This window comes from Gymnoscopelus braueri (assembly GCF_963280865.1).
Source record: "Gymnoscopelus braueri genome assembly, chromosome: 11".
NCBI lineage: Eukaryota > Metazoa > Chordata > Actinopteri > Myctophiformes > Myctophidae > Gymnoscopelus > Gymnoscopelus braueri.
In genome coordinates this window covers 45,466,607-45,487,415 of record NC_137613.1, presented here as the reverse complement: position 1 = coordinate 45,487,415, position 20,809 = coordinate 45,466,607, and the positions used below count along the sequence as shown (strand labels likewise).

Sequence of the window (20,809 nt, the reverse complement as noted above, 5' to 3'; positions counted from 1 at the left end):
CCTGCGGGGAAGCACAAACCGAGGAATCTCTTCAAAGGAAGGACGTGCTGGACACCGGGGATGCGCCATGACGCTCATGGGTGGCAAACCTCGGACTGGAAATTGGATGAAATACATTGCAGTGAATGGAGCCGGCTGGACCAGCTCATGAACAAACACTATTTCTGAACGATTGCGACTGTTGTCATATAATCGGTTCAGGAATATAAAAGAAGACATATCACAGGTTGTTTTCTAATCAATAATCAAGTTTTCTAATCAATTTTCTAATCAATTCCATATACATAATTTAATTAAGGCATCAAAACAACACTTTTCCAATTCAAACTAATTTTAAGTCAAATTAATAAACTAAGATTTTCCTTGTTTTAAAAATTCAAGTTCAAGTAAAGTATATCAAATGCTTGTGGTTGAGCAATGAGCACTGTAAGGAGAGTGACATTACCCAGTATTTCTGCTAATTTACATTTATTTAAATAATGGTTTATACTAATGTAATGAGTTTGTGCACCGAGCTGGGATCGGACACTGTTCTCCCGCTCGGCAACCTGACGTACAACCCACCGTGCCAACAGAGTTAAGGTTGATTGGCAGAGCTGTTGTGGCAGGGTCTTGTCCTGGGTCACTACATCACCCCATCTGTTTTTGGAGTGCGTCCTCGTGCTTCGTGCATCATGCCCCCCACGACGCACAATGTCCTTCATGTCCCTCACGCGAGGGCCCTCCGCTCCATGTCCTGCCGACTATGCCAGATTGTAGTGAGTTTGTGCACCGAGCTGGGATCGAACCCCACTCGGCAACCCAACATACGTTGTGTGGTTACAAACAGGAGATCCCCGATATCGGGGAGCTTTTGAACGGGCTATACACAGAAGGGTTAATTATTAAAAACTGCATCTACCCGCTGCAAAAAAAATACAATACTATATTTTCCGCCATGGTGACTTACAGTTTTTCACAATTGTTAACACACAAAAAGCAAAAATTCGGCACAATTTTCACAACCTTAACTTCATGTACTAATCGCTCGACCCAATTTGGCACTACTTCACACTCCCTTATCTGCATTAGACTCTGACTTTCCTTCTTTACACTCATCACTATCATTACATTATCACCTTGTTGTCCAAACACTACACACAATGTTCAGTACATTATCACCTTGTTGTCCAAACACTACACACAATGTTCAGTTGTTGCACACTCTTCTCACGCAAAATCTCAAAGCAACAATCTACAACACACCTTGTTGTCCAAACACTACACACAATGTTCAGTTGTTGCACACACTTCTCACGCAAAATCTCAAAGCATCAATCTATAACACCTAAATAGTCAAATCTCTAAACATTCAGGTCTGGTGAGCAATTTGCACCACCGGGCTGCTCCAGTGCGTGAGTGGTTCCAGGACCACCCACATTTTTCCGTTCTGTACCTTCGACCTTATTCTCCTTTCCTGAATCCCATTGAGGAGTTCTTTTGAGCTTGGAGGTGGAAGGTAAATGAACGGAACCCACAGAGCCGGGTCCCACTGCTCCAGGCCATGGAGGAGGCTTGTGGCGACGTCACTGTTAGGGTGTGAATCTTCTGCTATCTCACGATTCGATTCGATTCCGATTCTTGGGGTCACGATTCTGATTCTTTTCCGATTTTTTCAAAACAAACGATTCTCGATTAGTAAAATATGTTTTTTTCCAATTCAAAATCGAAAAATGTCAATTTACAAAAATCGTAAAAATCGATTGCAGCCCTAGTCACTGTTGAGGTATGTCAGGGCTTCATGCGCCACTCGAGGCGTTTCTTCCAACGCTGCTTGGACAGGGAGAACATTGCCTATGATGTGGATGAGGCCCTCTGGCCAGACATGAACCGGAGGCATGATGCCTAAATCATGTAGAGAAATAAAACATTTTTGGCTGCATATTTGTTTTGTTTTATGTTTGAAAAAAGTAGGCCTACACTGAGTCATTTTACAAAAGGAGAAATGGCTCATTCTCCAGAGTCATTGTCATGGTGTGTTCCATTTCTATGATTGTGTTTTCAATTTTGCCCTGCAGTGTGCTGTAAATGTTTGGTAGTGTGCAGCACATGCTTATTGTGTGTACTGTAATGAATGGTATGTGTGTGTCATTTGAAAATATGGCTGTGTGTACCAAATGAAAACACGAGTTCCATTTTGTGAACAGTTAAAAGATTTGATGGCAAAGACTCATCTTGCAAAGGCAGCGTGGGGTTTAGCATTTTGTGTGTACTGTAATGAATGGTATGTGTGTGTCATTTGAAAATATGGCTGTGTGTACCAAATGAAAACACGAGTTCCATTTTGTGAACAGTTAAAAGATTTGATGGCAAAGAGTCATCTTGCAAAGGCAGTGTGGGGTTTAGCATTTTGTGTGTGAGGTTTTCAGTTTTGTGTGTGCAGTTTTGAGAAAGCCGTTATTGTTTGGAGAAACGTGTGTTAACAATTGTGAAAAACTGTAAGAGCAAATTCAACCTTGTTAGTAGGCCCATGGACTTCAGGGAATTTACTGCATTTTGGGGGGTTCGTGTGAGGTGTGGATTTTGTCTGTAATGTCCAGTCTATCTTTGTAGCACTGACTCAGAAATGAGGATGAAGTTTAAAAGCTTCCCTTTATTTGCTCAGTTCATGGTGGGATTACAAAGGTGTATTTAACAATACAAATACAAATACAAATAACATCTGGGAAGAACAATTACAATTGTTTGAAGATGTTCCATTTAGATCTCATTCAGCCTTAAATACAGGCCAGTCTAAATTTGGTAGTTCCAAACATGTGCAAATACCTACCCAGGTCGAAGATCGACTGTTGAAGGAGAGTTTTAGGGTAAATAAATGAGAAAATCAAATGATTCACGCTTGCATGTGTGCATATAACCTTTCGTTAAATCTCTCAAATATTGGATATGTTCTGAACAATATCACTAATCAGTCATAAATACAGGCTGTATGTCACGTATTGTAGCGTGTGCAGTTCACATACAGGAAATGCAAAACCACAAAAGGCCTCTGCCTGCTGCAATCCTTCGAGTGCGCTTCAGCAGTCATTTCAACCAGTCAATATCATATTCCTTCTTAAGGCAAATCAAGTGATATTATGTCCTAAAGTGAGCCATTCAAAATAAATTACGTTCTAATATCCTAAGTAGATCTGATCCTAAGTAGATCCTAATAGAAGACCAGGGTGACAAAATGTAACCACCCATATTGTCCAATCTGTATCTACCATACAGATTGGACAAAATTGCATTTATTTATTTTTTAAATTATTTTACATAGTGCCGCTTTAATGTTAAAGAGCTGGTGCCATGTTTTTGCACTTTTTCTGTTTTTCATGTGTCTATGAGGTTGATAGAACTTCATTAAGCCCCCCGGTGGTGTTTTTATGGTGTTTTATGTCTTCTCTGACTATTTGGAGTTTCTTCCTGGAGGCTGAAACCTTGAGGGTCAAACGTGCCAATAGAGAAACAGCGCTTTAGTGACATCACAAAGCCATACCCTCCCCCTCATTATCATAACACAACAGGTGTGGGCATGAGGAGGAGGAGGGACTAGGACAGGTGGGTGGTGCTAAGGTGGTGGAGGAGGTGCTAAGGTGAGAACCAGGTATACTTAATGAACTGGAGGCATGTCCACATAAAAACAACATTTTAACAGTTACTGTACACTTTTTTTTTTTTGAAAAAAATCTTTACATAATAATAATACCTTATGATCAGGTTTTAGGGTTGAAAAATATCATGGCACCCCATCTTTAAATGTATTGTCCAGTCAGTATAAAATTGCCCATTTTAACACTCTATGTCATTAAAGGTGGAGGTGAACGATTCCTCAGAGATGAGACAGCAGTGGGAAAGAATAGAAGAATGAAATCGGCACATATGCTTGGTAAGTGAGAGATGATAACAAATAAACTATTTGGAACTATGGAATTATATGGAACTAAATTATGCTGTGACCCATTTCATTGATAAATTCACTTTCATATATGATTTTCAAAGTGCTCATAAAACACTTTCTGTGGACAGGAGAAAATGTATACTTACGGTATGTCAAGACACTTAATACCAGTGGCGCAGCCAGAACGCTCCTGCTCAGGGCGCGCGAGCGCATGTGTCCCCGACCCGCGTGAAAATGTGCGGTTATTGCACGTTTTGGGGCGTTTTTTTGTTACTTTATTTCCGTTTTAGGGTTAGGGTTGGGTTAGGGTTATGTTATTTAATTCTTATTTTTGCCTGATTTTACAGATTTTTTATCCAAAAATGTATTATATCTCTGCTGTTCGGCCGGAACCAGCTAAATCCAAAATGGTAATTGTTCAGGAAATGAAAAACAAAATATAAATTTTTCAGAAAATGAAGAAAACCTTATATTTTTAAAACAAAGCAATACTGCCTCATCAAACTTGGTATTGTGACTTTATATATTATCAGATACTTGCATGTGTCATTATATTATCACCACTTTACCCAAATCAAGCTCAAGCGGAGTTAGGAGTTTTGTCCAAACACAAATCCAGCGCAAGTGGAGTTAGGAGGTTTTGTCCATCATTGATAAGAACAGCTGGCAATGGATCTCAAAGCTCACAACACATCACAACGCATTGTGAGCTTGGAGATCAGCTATTTATGGTGAGCGCCATCCTCATATACTAAGTATAGATCAAGCTGAATTCTGTACTTAAACAACTTTTATTTTAACATGCATTGTAAACAACCATGGATCTAACTGTTACCACTGTTGTTCTTCTACAGTTGAGTGCAACAAACAATTCTGCCTCAATACTCAATCATGTATTTAACAAAAGTAATCATGGCACACCAACAATAAATAAATGGCATATAAATACAAAATACATTCATGAAAAATTGAATCTGTAGCCTATCAAATCTGTAGCCTACTGCACTAACAATAACAACCACAGTTGAATTTACCTATCATATACCTATCAACATTTTATTATCACACTGTTGTGTGTTGTGTTGTGTTGCGTGTGTGTGGTGGATGTTTCTTAGTGCTGTAGATTGTCATAAAAGCTGTGAAAGTCTTTTGGCATGATCTCCTTGAGCTCTTGGAGATGTTTGAAACAAACTCCTGCACACACTCATTCTCTGGCCATTAACATTTAAAAAGAAAACACGAGCAGATGACCTTTGTGAAGACACCCTTCTCCTCTTTACTGGGGTAAAATCTATCAAACCTTGCACATACATTCTCTTCTCTTCCCAGTTTATGTTCTCCCAAAAGCATTGAAAAATCTTCTCCCTGTCTGCCTCATACAGAGCAGAGCTTCTCTGAGAGCCTGAGAGGAGGGGGGAGTTGTTTGTTTTTGACAGTTTAAGGGTCCAATGGAGTTAGGAGTTTTCGTCAGAGGCGCTTTTTAATACTTTTCATATGTTATTATAAAAAAAAAAATTACACAGATGTAGAGGGGGTTCAATAGCGTTGATTTATGAAAAAAAAACTGAAAATGGAGTTAGCTGGTCCCGGCTGGACACATATATATATATATATATATATATATATATTTATCCCCAAAAAAATGTTTTTTGCAAAATCGATTGGGTGGGCCAGCTCTCTATGTGGGTGGGACACGGCCCACCCAGGCCCACCCATGGCTGCGCCCCTGCTGAATACTAGGTTCATGTGCTCAGTAGCGCACATACTGTGTCCAGTCGGTCATCTAGTTTCAGCTTGATCCGACTGTGGTTCACTTCCATTATTATAACATTACAGTTTTTCACAATTGTTAACACACAAAAAGCGAAAATTCGGCACAATTTTCACAACCTTAACTTCATGTACTAATCGCTCGACCCAATTTGGCACTACTTCACACTCCCTTATCTGCATTAGACTCTGACTTTCCTTCTTTACACTCATCACTATCATTACATTATCACCTTGTTGTCCAAACACTACACACAATGTTCAGTTGTTGCACACACTTCTCACATAAAATCTCAAAGCATCAATCTACAACACACCTTGTTGTCCAAACACTACACACAATGTTCAGTTGTTGCTCACACTTCTCACGTAAAATCTCAAAGCATCAACCTACAACACACAAATAGTCAAAACTCTAAACATTCAGGTCTGGTGAGCAATTTGCACCACCAGTGCGTGAGTGGTTCCAGGACCACCCACATTTTTCCGTTCTGTACCTTCCACCTTATTCTCCTTTCCTGAATCCCATTGAGGAGTTCTTTTGAGCTTGGAGGTGGAAGGTATACAGTATGAACGGAACCCACAGAGCCGGGTCCCACTGCTCCAGGCCATGGAGGAGGCTTGTGGCGACGTCACTGTTAGGGTGTGAATCTTCTGCTATCTCACGATTTGATTCGATTCCGATTCTTGGGGTCACAATTCCGATTATTTTCCGATTTTTTCAAAACAAACGATTCTCGATTACTGTAAAATATGTTTTTTTTCAATTCAAAATCGAAAAATGTCATTATACAAAAATCGTGAAAATCGATTGCAGCCCTAGTCACTGTTGAGGCCTGTCAGGGCTTCATGCGCCACTCGAGGCGTTTCTTCCAACGCTGCTTGGACAGGGAGAACATTGCCTATGATGTGAATGAGGCCCTCTGGCCAGACATGAACCGGAGGCATGATGCTTAAATCATGTAGAGAAATAAAACATTTTTGGCTGCATATTTGTGTTTTGTTTTATGTTTGACTATGAAAAAAGTAGGCCTACATACACTGAGTCATTTTACAAAATAAATTGTCAATGTCATTCATATGGTGTGTTCCATTTCTATGATTGTGTTTTCAATTTTGCCCTGCAGTGTGCTGTAAATGTTTGGTAGTGTGCAGCACATGCTTATTGTGTGTACTGTAATGAATGGTATGTGTGTGTCATTTGAAAATATGGCTGTGTGTACCAAATGAAAACACGAGTTCCATTTTGTGAACAGTTAAAAGATTTGATGGCAAAGAGTCATCTTGCAAAGGCAGTGTGGGGTTTAGCATTTTGTGTGTGAGGTTTTCAGTTTTGTGTGTGCAGTTTTGAGAAAGCCGTTATTGTTTTGAGAAACGTGTGTTAACAATTGTGAAAAACTGTAAGTTAAGACGAAATTAGCCTCGGACAGACAAACAGACAGTTGGGGGTGAAAACATAATCCACCCTTTGGCTTCTGCCTGGCAAAGATAACAATTGAAAGAAATACGATTGAACATGTGATTCATGTCAAGATGTCTTATCTATGTTCTATATGTTCTATGTTCTGTAAAGATGTACAGCAGTTCCTGGCTATGACCCAAAAGATTAAAGATCAAGAGAGTGAACTGCAAGAGAAGGAGGAGGCCAAGAGAGAACTGGAGAACAACAGCAGAGAGTTCAAAGTTCAACTGCAGGACAAAGAGAGAGAAGGAGAAGAGAAAGACAAACTACTGAAGGAAAGAGAAAGTGAACTGCAGAACAACAAGAGTGAAATGGAGGAGGCCAAGAGACAGATCAAGAGGGAAGGAGAAGAGATAAACCAGTTCAAAGTTCAACTGCAGGACAAAGAGAGAGAAGGAGAACAGAAAGACAAACTACTGAAGGAAAGAGAAAGTGAACTGGATAAGATCAAACAGACACTGATGCAAGAGAGAGGCAAGAGACGAGAAGAGAACGACCAACAGCTGAAGGAACATAATAAACTACTGATAGGAAAAGTTGAAAAACTGAAGCAGAAAAATCTGAGAATGAAGGAGAAGGAACACAATGACGTCACACAGCTAGGTGAGAGCTGGATTATTAAAAAGATAATCTCTCTTGATTGTGCTGTTGATGGTTGGTTGCAATGACACTTTTATTCTATTACTTTAAAATATGTAAACTGTTGAGGGCATATGAACACATTAACATTATCACACAATAAAGTCATTATAGTTCACTCAAACATGTCTGCTGTAGTTATAGGCTAGCTAGAATATAAAGACTATACTTGAAAAAGTGACCTCCAGATAGTGAGTCTACTGTATACTGTGTACTTTGATGTTACTTCTATTAATTCTGGTGGTGTTCAGTTTGATGTCATTATTTTAATTACACATGTTAAATGGTAAATTGTAAATTTATAACACTTTTTCAAGTCTTTCCAACCACTCAAATGTGCTTACAATGTAGCCTACTTCACATTCACCCATTCACACACACTGCAAAGATGGAACACTTTACATATCACACGCTATGCAGTACACCTTCACACTTCGAGCTATGATGAAGGCCAATAGTGAAACTGAAACGTATCAGTCAGACTGAAACATTCATTTATTATAATTGCTATTATATAATTAATTATACCTCTAATAATAAAATCAATCCCCATCTTGTCTTCAAGGTGCTTCTGCAACTCACCAAAATCTGATGATAAAGACCCAAGGAGTCAAAGGAACAACAAAGCTGCTTAATCTGAGGATTGGGTTTATTAAAAGAGTCTCAGAGCCCCAGCTTAATGCTTTGCTGGATGGACTTCTGCATAAGAGAATTATCAGTTCTGAGGAAATGGATTCAGCCAATAGTGAAAAAGAGACGGCTAACAAAGCACGGGCAATTATCAACATGGTGTGGAAAAAAGGAGACAAGGCAAGTTCAGAAATGATTGACATCCTTCATCAGATAGACCTTGGCCTTACTGCTGCAAACAGCTAGAGAGGTTTATAGTAAAGAGACAGAAAGAGAGGAGAGCGAGGGAGGAGAGGTAGACAGGAAATAGAGGAGATGTGAGAGATTTACAAAGGAGAGTGGAAGCAGAGGAAACACCTGTTGGAGGTTTTTCTGCCTGATATCCAGGCATGGTCTCAAAGACAAGAGGCAACTGGAGAATAAGAAAAGAGAGAAGACAACACTGAGAGAAGAGTTAAAGAGAGAGAGAGACATAATTAGAAAGATTATACGGTGTGGGAGGAGGTGAACCTGAATTTAGTGAAGAAGAGAGAAAACAGTAGGCTATACAACAACTTAATGTATGGAACATTATACAACCCAACTAATTTAATAAAACATTCATGTAATACATTATTACTTACATTAGCATCACACCACTAGTTATGTCAATGGAAAATACTAAGGCACCCTGCACAGTTGTTAACTATTTCTTTATTTTTGGGCGGTGAAACCGCCCCTATAAGTGAGGTTTGGATATTTGTACAATGTGCAGGAATGTGCATTGGCCAAAAATGTACAAAAATGTACCCCGCCTAACCCTGCACCGTGATTGGCCAATCACAGTCTATTCAGGACTGTGATTGGCCAGTGTCACATGACACATGTGCATAGCCCTATATAAGAAACCATAACTTGAAAAAAAACATTAAATGTTTTTTTTCAAGTTATGGTTTCTTCCATCATAAAGAGTGTTTCAATAAATGTATTTATTTTTTGTACATGATTGGTTGACTCCATTCAGTATTGTGATTAGCTAGCAAGACACCGCCCACTTCACACAGGGTGTGATTTTTTTCATATGAAAACATTTAAAAAATGTTTTCAAAAAATTAAAAAAAAACATTAACATATTTGTTACTTTATATTCTCTGGTGGGTGCTATCTATGAATGTTTAACAGATTTACATTACGGTGATTTCCATTGTCTTATTTACTAACATGAAGTTGAGATGAGGACTAGTAATAAATGATATATAAATATCTCTAGTCACAAGACACATGACCAGATAAACTTCTGTAGGACTCCATAGTCACAATGGTCTCAGATCAGCATTCCTACACTTCTTTAGGAATTTATAACTGCTGGCTGATGCTAGAGACATTGTGGAGAAAAACTAAATTATAAATAAATATACATGAATTTGACAGTTTGTCTCATGTTGCTTTGTAATCTTTTTATACAGTACACTCTTATTACAGTAGGCCTATTATATTTTAGACACAATAGTGAAATTGCATTACATTTAGAGGTGCAAGACGAAGGAGAGAGAATCATGCTTGTTATATGCACACTCTAAAACAAAGAAAGCAGCAAAGCAGGGAATCTGGGCAACTGAGCTGGAGGATTTTGGATAACAAATCCTTTTTTTAATAACAAAATGATAATATTATAATGTAATGACTATTATTTGGGTGCTTGTCCCTGCAAGTAAGAGGTTATCCAACATTGCCTCCTTTTTGTTTTCCTCTTGATCCATTTAATGTCTATTTTATTCTACATCATACGGGTGCAAGCACACTTAGCACAGAAAATAGTGACTGCGATGTGTTTTGATTTATATTGGCTATTTTCGCCATGTTGCACCATCGTATGATAGTACAATGGTAAGGATAAATCGGGCTTAATTGCCCATGTTGACCATACATCCATGTGTGCCGTTAACTGGTTACAAGATTTTTGGAAAGAAGCTCAGTGCTAATCGATCAGCAGGACCCTTCCCCATCTTCACCCTGCCTGGACCCCATCCTCCACCTGGGTAGAGTGTGTGTACTTCATCAACCTCCAAAAGACAGGGGAGGATGCCTGGTACAGTGGCTGTGCCAGGCATCCTCTTGGTGACAGTGGCCAACAGTGCTGCAATGGTTCATATTTTTAAACAAAAACAAATCATAAGAGAATGATTAAGTTAAGTGATCTTAGGTGTATTTTGCTTCTTTGCACTTCAATGCAACTGGAATCCTTGGCCACTAGATAGCAGCTGTTGACCATTGGAAATGTACTGCATCGGATGAATGCATCCAACAAAACACAAGCTAGTTTGTGCCAAGCACAATAATACCATTTGAATTGAAACAGCATGAAACTGTGCACGCACACTCCCTGGAGGACAGAGCAGAACCTCGGGGCAGAGGCCAAATCATCGGCCTGTAATAGGGCCACCAACATATTAATGATATTGATATTACTCCTACACATTATCTCTATAATCATGATCAAGATGTATCAGTCAGATTTTTTGGATTCCATTCCGATTGACTACGATTGGCTTTCAAAGTTTACTGGAGGGGCCCATTTTGCACGACATGCTACAAGCACCACTGGAAACTTGGCACGCACACTCCCAGTAGGCAAAGAAGGAATCTGCACCCAATTCTTCTTCAAATCGGGTAGTTGTAGCACCACCATGATTTTTGCTAAACATATATAGTGTTACTACAGATTTAGTCCAAACCTCATGCAAATTGTTATAGATTATCTCTATGGTCATCTTCACATTTTGGCCTATAACTCTTGAACCATAGGTCGTACAATCAACATCCTTTTTTCCCCCTGGATTCCTTGGATCATGACGCATGTTATTCAGGCCAAATTACATGCCATCCATATATCAGGCTTAAATGCATTTCATATCTCTTAATTTTAAGTGCACGCACACGCGCACACACACACACACACACACACACACACACACACACACCAGACAGACAGACAGACAACTATCGATACCATTATGATATTTTTATTATTTAAATTAATGTGCAATTTGTGAAGAAAATAAGACAGGGTGTGATTTTTTATGTCATTTCGTCTGGACTTTCAGTGTTTCAGTCAAATGAAGAATTGCATTCATATGACTGCTGATCTTCTGTTTCTAGTCTCTCCATCAGTGGTGGACAATGTTACGCAACCCAGAGGTAATCAAAATGTCCGTACAATGACGTCCATGTCTGTGGCAAATGTGTGATAAAAAAAAAAGAAGAGTATATCATTTTTTGTTCATGTAATGTGTGATGAAAGCACTGACTCAATTATTGAAATGTCAAACATGGAATAGACTTGGGCCATCCTGCATTGATGCTTGTAGCTTGTGGATTTGGCTATTTTCACTATTTGAAATAGTGGTTCATATAGTGGTTAATTCATAATGTAGGCCTACATTTTCCCTTCCTAGAAATGTAGTGGAGTAAAAGGTGCAATATTTGTCTTTGAAATGTTGTGGGGTTAAAGTCATAAGTATCCAAATATTACACAAATATTCAAGTAAAGTATAGATACTCAAAGAATCACACCCTGTGTGAAGTGGGCGGTGTCTTGCTAGCTAATCACAATACTGAATGGAGTCAACCAATCATGTACAAAAAATAAATATATTTATTGAAACACTCTTTATGATGGACGAAACCATAACTTGAAAAAAAACAATTTATGTTTTTTTTCAAGTTATGGTTTCTTATATAGGGCTATGCACATGTGTCATGTGACACTGGCCAATCACAGTCCTGAATAGACTGTGATTGGCCAATCACGGTGCAGGGTTAGGCGGGGTACTTTTTGGCCAATCACAGCGCAGGATAATTGTACAAATTTCCAAACCTCACTTATAGGGGCGGTTTCACCGCCCAAAAATGTACTTACAGTAAAGAACGACTTCACCCATTTTCAACCTATCTCCATATAATTGTTGTTGTTTTGTTCTACTCTGTCTGTCTCAGAGGAGAGCTATGGACAGTTCAGAAACCTGTCTACCATGGTCACATGACCGCTGGGGAATCCAAGCTGATAGAAAATGCAGACTTTCTATTCCTGAAAAGTTAGCATGCTATAATAGAAGCCATTGAATCTTGCATTAAGAAAAAAACAAAAAACAATTAAATCTAGTTTGAAAAATCAAACCTGCCTACTGATGATGCCAATGTGGACAATTTCTGAATTGTCCACATCCGTCCTCAGTGACACAGAGAGTAGACAAAAATGGTACCATATTATAATGAGCATTAGTGAGGACCAATTATATGAAGATGAAAACAGGTGAAATGGTCCTTTAAAGGGTAAGACCACTTCGGCAGAGGTTTGGGTTGTGTATTTACCTTGCCATGATGTAATTCCAAAGGTGGACAAGAAATCAAAAATAATTGCTCCATTGATTAGAAATTGATAATTCTAAATTTGCTCCTCATTGACTTACATTGTACGGTAAAACAGCTCTCAAAGTCACTCTTTTAGCACATAAACAAACACGAACAAAGCTGATTCAGACAATATGGAACATCACCAAACCCAGTACTGTTTGTTTTTTTTATAAAAATGTAAACTTTCTGCTGATTTTACTATTTGAAGATCCGGATCCCGATCCGCGAATCCAGTCCGGGTTTTCTTCTTAATAAAAATAGCAAAATCAACAGGAAGTTAACATTTTTATATAAAAAAAAAACAGTACTGGGTTTGGTGATGTTATATATTGTCTGAATCAACTTTGTTTGTGTGACAGGGTCAGAAATGACTGTGCAATATTTTTTGAATTATTTTATTGATGCGTAAAACCTGTATATTACACTTAAACAATCATCATCTTAAGGGCAGGTACACACTGACTTTTAAAGTGGTCGGGGGTCGTCTGATCATTAAGCATTCCACACTACAGGAGTTTATTTCTTGAAATCGGCTGTAATATATCATTGTGGTTTTCACACTATAGATTGATCCCTGACCAGGGATTACACACTGTAGGATAGTTCACTAGGATGCTATCTCCAGAGTCAGACCCAATACATACATTTGTGTTTATTCCAATTAATTTTAATCAATATGCCTCTCTCTCTCTCTCTCTCTCTCTCTCTCTCTCTCTCTCTCTCTCTCTCTCTCTCTCTCTCTCTCTCTCGCACGTCAAGTGCGCTGAAGCAGTCAGTAACAGTGTTGCCATGTCCACTTATTATAAGTGACTTTGGGCTTGTTTTTCTGTAGAGTTGCTTGTAAATATTGGTTGTTGCGGGGTGCATTTTTTGGGCTTATTTGTGTAGTTGCTTATTTGGCCTTGTTTCCTAATGTTGTTTAAACCAGTGGTTTAAACAACACATAATATGTATTTGTCCGCAGACCCCCCTTCTGAAAATATGTTGTGCCATCATAGACCCCCATACAAAATTTGTGTGGATTTGGAAAATATTCCACAATTTTCTCAAGATTTTTCTTTGAAAATAGCTGCGACGCGTTGTGAGCTTGTAGATCGGCTATTTTCAAATATCCAATGTATTTGTAAATAGGTTTAAAGTGCTCAAGTCAAATGTGACAACCTGGCCACCGTCACATTTGCGTTTGTTTAGGTGCTAAAAGAGTGACTTTGAGAGCTGTTTTACCGTACAATGTAAGTCAATGAGGAGCATATTTTGAATTATCAATTTCTAATCAATGGAGCAATTATTTTTTATTTCTTGTCCATCTTTGGAGTTACATCATGGCAAGGTAACTACACAACCCAACCTCTACCAAAGTGGTCTTGCCCTTTAAGTACAGTACTCAAGTAAATGTAGTTTTTTACTGTCCATCACTGCTCTCTATGAGAATAGCACAGCACGACTCTCAGTATGTCTCTTTGTCTTTATCTTTGGGGGTTGGGAAGAACACTGGGGAATTGCCTACAGCCCCCCCCCCCCCCCCCCCCCACACACACACACACGCTGAGCGAGCAGGCTGATCTTTGTTGCTGTACGTAAGACTACAGGCTGGGACGGGGAATGTTCAACGGGAGGAGTAGGACATGGGTGCTTCGTCCTCCCAGAGGTGGCTTTTCACTGGCAGGTGAGCCAGTATAGGCTCACTTGCGTGTGCACAATAGCGCAAACACACACACAGCAAGCAAATTATATCCCTTTTTGGCATGTTAAATTATTGCCATTGTAGGTCTGTTTCGTTCTCTACGTATGTAGGCACAGTAGTTATTGTAGCGCCGCCGCCGACCAACTGTCATGGAGAATGTAGCCTCGATCTCCAGGCTTTTATTGTTTAGTTTTGCTAAAAAATAAAAGCCTGGACCAGCGCATCGGTGTACCCGGAATAGGAAGTGTTTCATTTCCCCAACCAACCAGAGTGCAGTGGGCGTCGCTCGTAATGTTGTGTTGACGGGGCGGGGGCTGACGGACAGATCGGTGAACCAATGGGATCAGGCGCAATCTCTCCGCGCCTCTATACACGAAAGCAGGAGCGCTAGTGCAGCCTATGGAGAATGCAACTCAGGTCCAGACAGAAATCAATGAAAAGTCATTGGAATTTATTTGTCTGGGCCCGAGTCACATTCTCCCCAAAAGTTAGTGCTGTACCCGAATCAGAATTTAATAGGTTGAATCAGATTCAATATTTTAATGTCTTGACAAAATATAGCCTACATTTGCAAGCATTTCACATTACATTGTCAAGTGCAACAGAGCCATTATGGACATTGTTTGAGCATGTAAAAGCACATCCATTAAGAACACTACATTCAATTCAATTCAATTTTATTAAAGTGTCAAATCACAACAAGTTGTCTCAAGACACTTTACATGTAGAGAAGAGACCCGACAATCCCACCCTGAGCAAGCAATTTTGCGACAGTGGCAACGGAAAACTCCCTCTTAACTGGAAGAAACGTCAGGCAGACCCTAGGCTCTAGGGTGGCAGCCTTCTGCCTCGACCGTGTCGGGGGAAAGAAGAGAGAGAGAGGGAGAGACAGAGGAGAGACAGAAAGAGATACAGTACAAGTAGTAACAATAACAATAGTAGCAAATATAATAGTGTAAGATAGTATATGATAATATAATATAGTACAGCAATAATGTGTATGCAGTATATAATGGTATAAGAATGTTAAGGTAATATACAGTATAGTGTAGTGGTATTGTAGTAGAAATCCACGGTCGTGCTCCATGGAGAGGCCCGGTCCGCAGTCACAGTCTTGAGCCGCAGCTGGGGGTCCGTAGTGACAGTCCATGGACCTGCGACGTGGGAAATAAAAGAAACTCCGGGGAGGGGGTCCCCGGTTGTAGAATTAGTGGCAGGCCTTACTAGAGCATGCATCCGTACAGGGTTAATTACGATTGTATCAATGGGACATAAACCCACACAACCAGAGGGAGGACGAGAAGAGAGAGGACGAGAGGAGGAGTCTATACACTTCGGCTATAGGCTTTATCATAGAGAAAGGTTTTTAGTCTAGTCTTAAATATACAGAGTGTGTCTGCTTCACGGACTGAGACTGGGAGAATGTTCCACAGCTGAGGTGCCTGAAACTTAAATGCTCTGCCTCCTGTTCTAGCTTTTTGGGGGTTTCCTGGAGCCGTAAGCATTTTTTCATACTGTGGACGCAATGGTGTTCTGGCTGGTTTATAGGGCTCAAAGTTCTTTGAGATATGCTGGTGCCTGTCCATTGAGAGCCTTGTATGTGAGGAGGAGAACTTTAAACTCTATTCTGTATTTAACCAGGAGCCAGTGCAAAGAGGCCAATGAAGGAGTGATATGATCTCTTCTTCTGGTTCCTGTCAGTATGCGAGCAGCGGCATTCTGGACTAGCTGCAGGCTATTTAGGGACTTACTTGGGCAGCCTGATAATAAAGCTTTGCAATAGTCCAGCCTAGAAGTAACAAATGCGTGAACACGTTTTTCTGCATCATTTTGGGACAGAATGTGCCTAACTTTTGCAATATTACTCAGGTGAAAAAAGGCATTTCTTGAAATTTGTTTTATGTGGGACTGAAAGGACATATCTTGGTCAAACGTGACTCCCAGATTCTTTACAGTGGCCCTGGAGGTCAAGGTAATACCATCTAGGGTAAAATTCTCATCGGCTAATTTATCTCTGAGGTGCTTAGGGCCAAGTACAATAACTTCAGTTATGTCCGAGTTGAGGAGTAAGTAATTACGGGTCATCCAACTCTTGATGTCTATAAGACATGCTTGAAGTTTAGCCAGTTGATCTGTTTCATCTGGCTTCATCGATAGATAATTGTGTATCATCTGCATAACAGTGGAAATGTATAGAGTGTTTCCTAATTATCTCACCTAAAGGAAGCATATATAGAGTAAATAGTATTGGTCCAAGTACAGAGCCTTGTGGGACTCCGTATTTAACCTTTTCGCATAATGAAGGTGTATCGTTAACGCTTACAAATTGAAATCTGTCAGACAGATAGGACTCAAACCAGTTCAATGCAGCACCCTTAATGCCAACCAAATGCTCTAGTCTCTGCAACAAAATATGGTTATCAATAGTATCAAATGCAGCACTGAGGTCCAACAAAACCAGTACAGAGAGAAGGTTGTTATCGGATGCAATCAGGAGGTCATTTGTGACCTTCACCAATGCCGTCTCAGTGCTATGGTGTGCTCTGAATCCTGACTGAAAAGCTTCAAATAGCTTGTTGTTATGTAAAAAGTCACATAACTGCTTGGCGACTGCTTTCTCAAGGATTTTAGAGAGAAATGGAAGGTTCGATATTGGTCTATAGTTAGCCAAAATGCCTGAGTCGAGAGTTGGCTTCTTGAGGAGAGGTTTGATGACAGCTACCTTAAAGGACTGTGGTACGTAGCCCGTCACCAGAGACATATTGATCATATCGAGTAGGGATGCACCAACCGGGGTCAGGACCTCTTTAAGTAATCTAGTTGGGACTGGATCCAAGAGACAGGTCGTTGGTTTGGAAGATGTGATCATTAAAGTGAATTCGGAGAGCTCGACCGGAGAGAAACTGTCCAAATATACACTGTGTCGTACAGCCACTTCTGAGGATACTACATCGGAGGGTGGTCCAGTAGGGGCTGAGAGTAGTAGGTTATCAATACTATCTCTGATAGTATTGATTTTACCATTGAAAAAAATCATGAAATCATTGCTGCTAAGGGATATAGGAATACGTGGATCAGTAGAGTCATGACTTTTTGTCAATTTGGCTAGAGTGACAAAAAGGAACCTATGGTTGTTTTTGTTTTCCTCTATTAAAGATGAATAAAAGGTGGCTCTGGAATTGCAGAGAGCCTTCCTATATATTTTAAGGCTGTTCTGCCAGGCTATACAGGATTCTTTCTGTTTGGTTGAATGCCATATCCTTTCAAGCTTAGGGGAGAACGGGGTAAGATGAACCTCTGGGTAAGTTGAACCACCCCCTGTATCTTTAAAACTATACACATGAGTTGTCATGTGACCTTAAAATCAGGACACATCCATCATTTCCACCTGGCTGTGAAGTTGAGAGACACATGGGCAAAGTGATAAGCATATTTCTACACAAAAAAAGTGTTTTTTGCTGGTCAAAGTTAATTTTTTACTTTTCTGGTATAATGATTTTTATTTTAAAGCAAATGTACCCAGGTTGAAACTTATATATCATGCATGTTGGTGATATTTCAATGTATAAAACCATGTGAATCATTTAGCTAAAGATTAGCCTGAAGCATTAAGCTTGCCAGGTTAGGTCAAAATGGTGGCCATGGGGCAAGATGAACCAAATGCCTTGGGGTAAATTGAACCAATTATCCTAATATTAATCACCATTCATATTTTTTATTATGTCTTTTCTTCACAAATTATGCTGTATGACCTTTCATTTGAATGAATACACTCATTTAAGAGAAGTTTTCAATATTGTATTAACAATTGCAAATATTAAAAGGTTCTGAATAACAAACATTATTGAATTGGTTTTATATTGTTTAAATACCATTAAGAAAATAAATAAGACTATTTGCAAAAGGGAAATGTGTTATTAAATTATTGTTGATACGTGAATACATTATTTGTTCAGGTTTAAACTTGAAAATGCAAAATATCATATGGGTAAATTTACCCCTTGTCTAGGATCAACTTACCTGGGGCAAGTTGAACCACATGACCACTTTTTTTTGAGAACCCATATTTTTGCAACCATTTGTCATAGATGCACACTCATTATTTCAATTGATAGAATACATCTTGAAGTTTTAGCAGATGTTTCGATTTTACTTCCATCTCATTTTTCCTTGCCTAGAGGTCAACATGAGTAAAAAGTGGTTCATCTTACCCCGTTCTCTCCTACGTGACGTTCGAGATTTTTAGTTCCAGAGTTATACCATGGGGCAAGCCTCTGTTGCTTTATTACCCTCTTTCTTAAAGGAGCAACAGAGTCAAGCGTTGTCTGAAGGGAGCCTGTGAGTCACTACATGACGGCAGACATTTTGTTTTACTTGATAACAATGCTATCCGACTGCATGCAGATTGAGTAGCCTACAGTAGTTCTGAGCGCAAGTAGGCTATACTGTAAGTCAACCAGATGAGATAGTTATAGACTCACGTGCTGCCATGGAGGCGAGGTCGAAAGAGAGAACACACTTCCAAAGTGTCTAGTGTCCTCAAGTAGATGAAACGGACAGAGGGGTCTCCGACTGATTAATCGAAAAGTACTATACACTATACTATATTTAGTTTATTTTTATTATTTTATTATAGTTTTTTAAGATTCATAAAAATGTACACAAAAATGTGGATCTAAATGTTTCATAAATTAAATACAAATAAAAAATGTTTTCAACATAATAAAAAGAAAAAAAGAAATTCCATGAATTGAAAAAATAAAAAGGAAAAAAAGAATTGCAACACGTTAGCAAAAAAAGCCAATCTACAGGCTCATTGTGATGTGCTGTGAGCTTGTAAGGCTACTCTTTTTTTGCTTGAAAATTGATGAACATATTTCAACATAATGTTGTACCATGTTGTCTATGGTCAAATTACTAAGGAGTTGTCAGAGTACAAAAGCAGATGTTATGGGGACACCTACTGGCCAAAATGTGCCATTGCACAAAGCACAATCAGCCATACTCCAGCCTTAGAACCAGAGCTTAAATTTACATAAATGTACATAAATGTACATAAATGTACATAAATGTACATACAGTACGTGCATAGAGTCTGGGAATTGGAAGGTCGTCCGGTCGGGTTTGGCCCTTGTCCCACCCAGTCTAAGGGTCAAAGTGTCTGTGAGAAAGACACTTTTACAGTAATCCCTAACTGCTCTGTGGGTGCTGTATTAATAGCACCCACTGCTCCCAATAGTTAGGATTGGTAAATGCAAAGGATACCTTTAATTATGTGCTAATGTGCAGTGACAGACACCCCATTGTCAACTACTAAAGGGGACTATTTAAAAAACATAATGAGATCATTAGACTTAATGATGTCTCCAATAAACTAAATGTCGGCTACTGTATAAATCAATGATTCATTGCAGCTCTCAATATGCTTCTTCATGTTATTAAGTTAAATTAAATTAAATATATTATGTTATGGTGACAATATAGTGATACTAATGTTATGTCATGTCCTGTAGTTCAGACTGCATGCATGGTCACTAAGCATCATGGTCAACCTGTCTGATTGAAACGGGGGACCCCAGGGGTCCTTGAGGAGGTTCCAGGGGGTCCCCTGCCAATTTAGCCAAATTAACCACTTTAACCTTATGTTGGTTATTTGAAAATAGCACATCTACAAGCTCTCAATGTGTCGCAATGTGACATGTGAGATTGTAGATCTGCTATTTGAAATGTATTTTTCAATTTATAACTTTTTTAAGCATTTTGGGGGTCCCTGGGGGGTCCCTGGTACCACACATCTTCCAATGGGGGTCTACATATTCCACAAATGAAAAGGAGCAGGAAGAAGATATCAATACTGTTGATGTATGTAAAGTATACTACATCTGATTCTATCTAACTATTATTACTGTTGGTGTGTATACTGTATGTAACTGTATCTAAATACAATGTTAATACAACACTGTTGGTGTATTGTATGCATACTGTATCTAGCTCTATCTAACTATTAATACTTTAGGTTTACTGCTGCTACCATAAACAGGGCTCCCTCATAAAAGAGATATCACTGTACAGTATCTCAATGGGATTTCACCTGTATAAATAAAGGTAAAAAAGGTGTGTATAGCCTACTGCATATAGTGTAACTATCTAACTTTGAATACTAGATCACATGCAGCTGAGCTGGGACACATACATCATTATCACGTTTTACTGTGGACTTTAATCATCAGTCACTTGACTGACTTGACTTGAACTCTGTTGAGGGGCGTAGTCACTTGACTACTTGAAAGATGATAATGAGCTTATTTATATA

The 20,809-nt window shown here is 39.2% G+C and overlaps 1 protein-coding gene across 1 annotated transcript in view; it reads left to right on the top strand.

Annotated features, from left to right (window-relative positions):
• LOC308095669 (uncharacterized protein) overlaps positions 1 to 9,292 on the top strand; it is a 40,609-nt gene extending 31,317 nt beyond the window's left edge. Inside the window, exons 16-18 of the mRNA XM_080442713.1 lie at positions 3,833 to 3,907; positions 7,263 to 7,754; positions 8,356 to 9,292. Coding sequence (XP_080298839.1) covers positions 3,833 to 3,907; positions 7,263 to 7,754; positions 8,356 to 8,666 — 878 coding nt within the window. The 3' untranslated portion in view covers positions 8,667 to 9,292. The remainder of the gene's footprint in view (positions 1 to 3,832; positions 3,908 to 7,262; positions 7,755 to 8,355) is intronic.
• Positions 9,293 to 20,809: the final 11,517 nt, after the last annotated feature.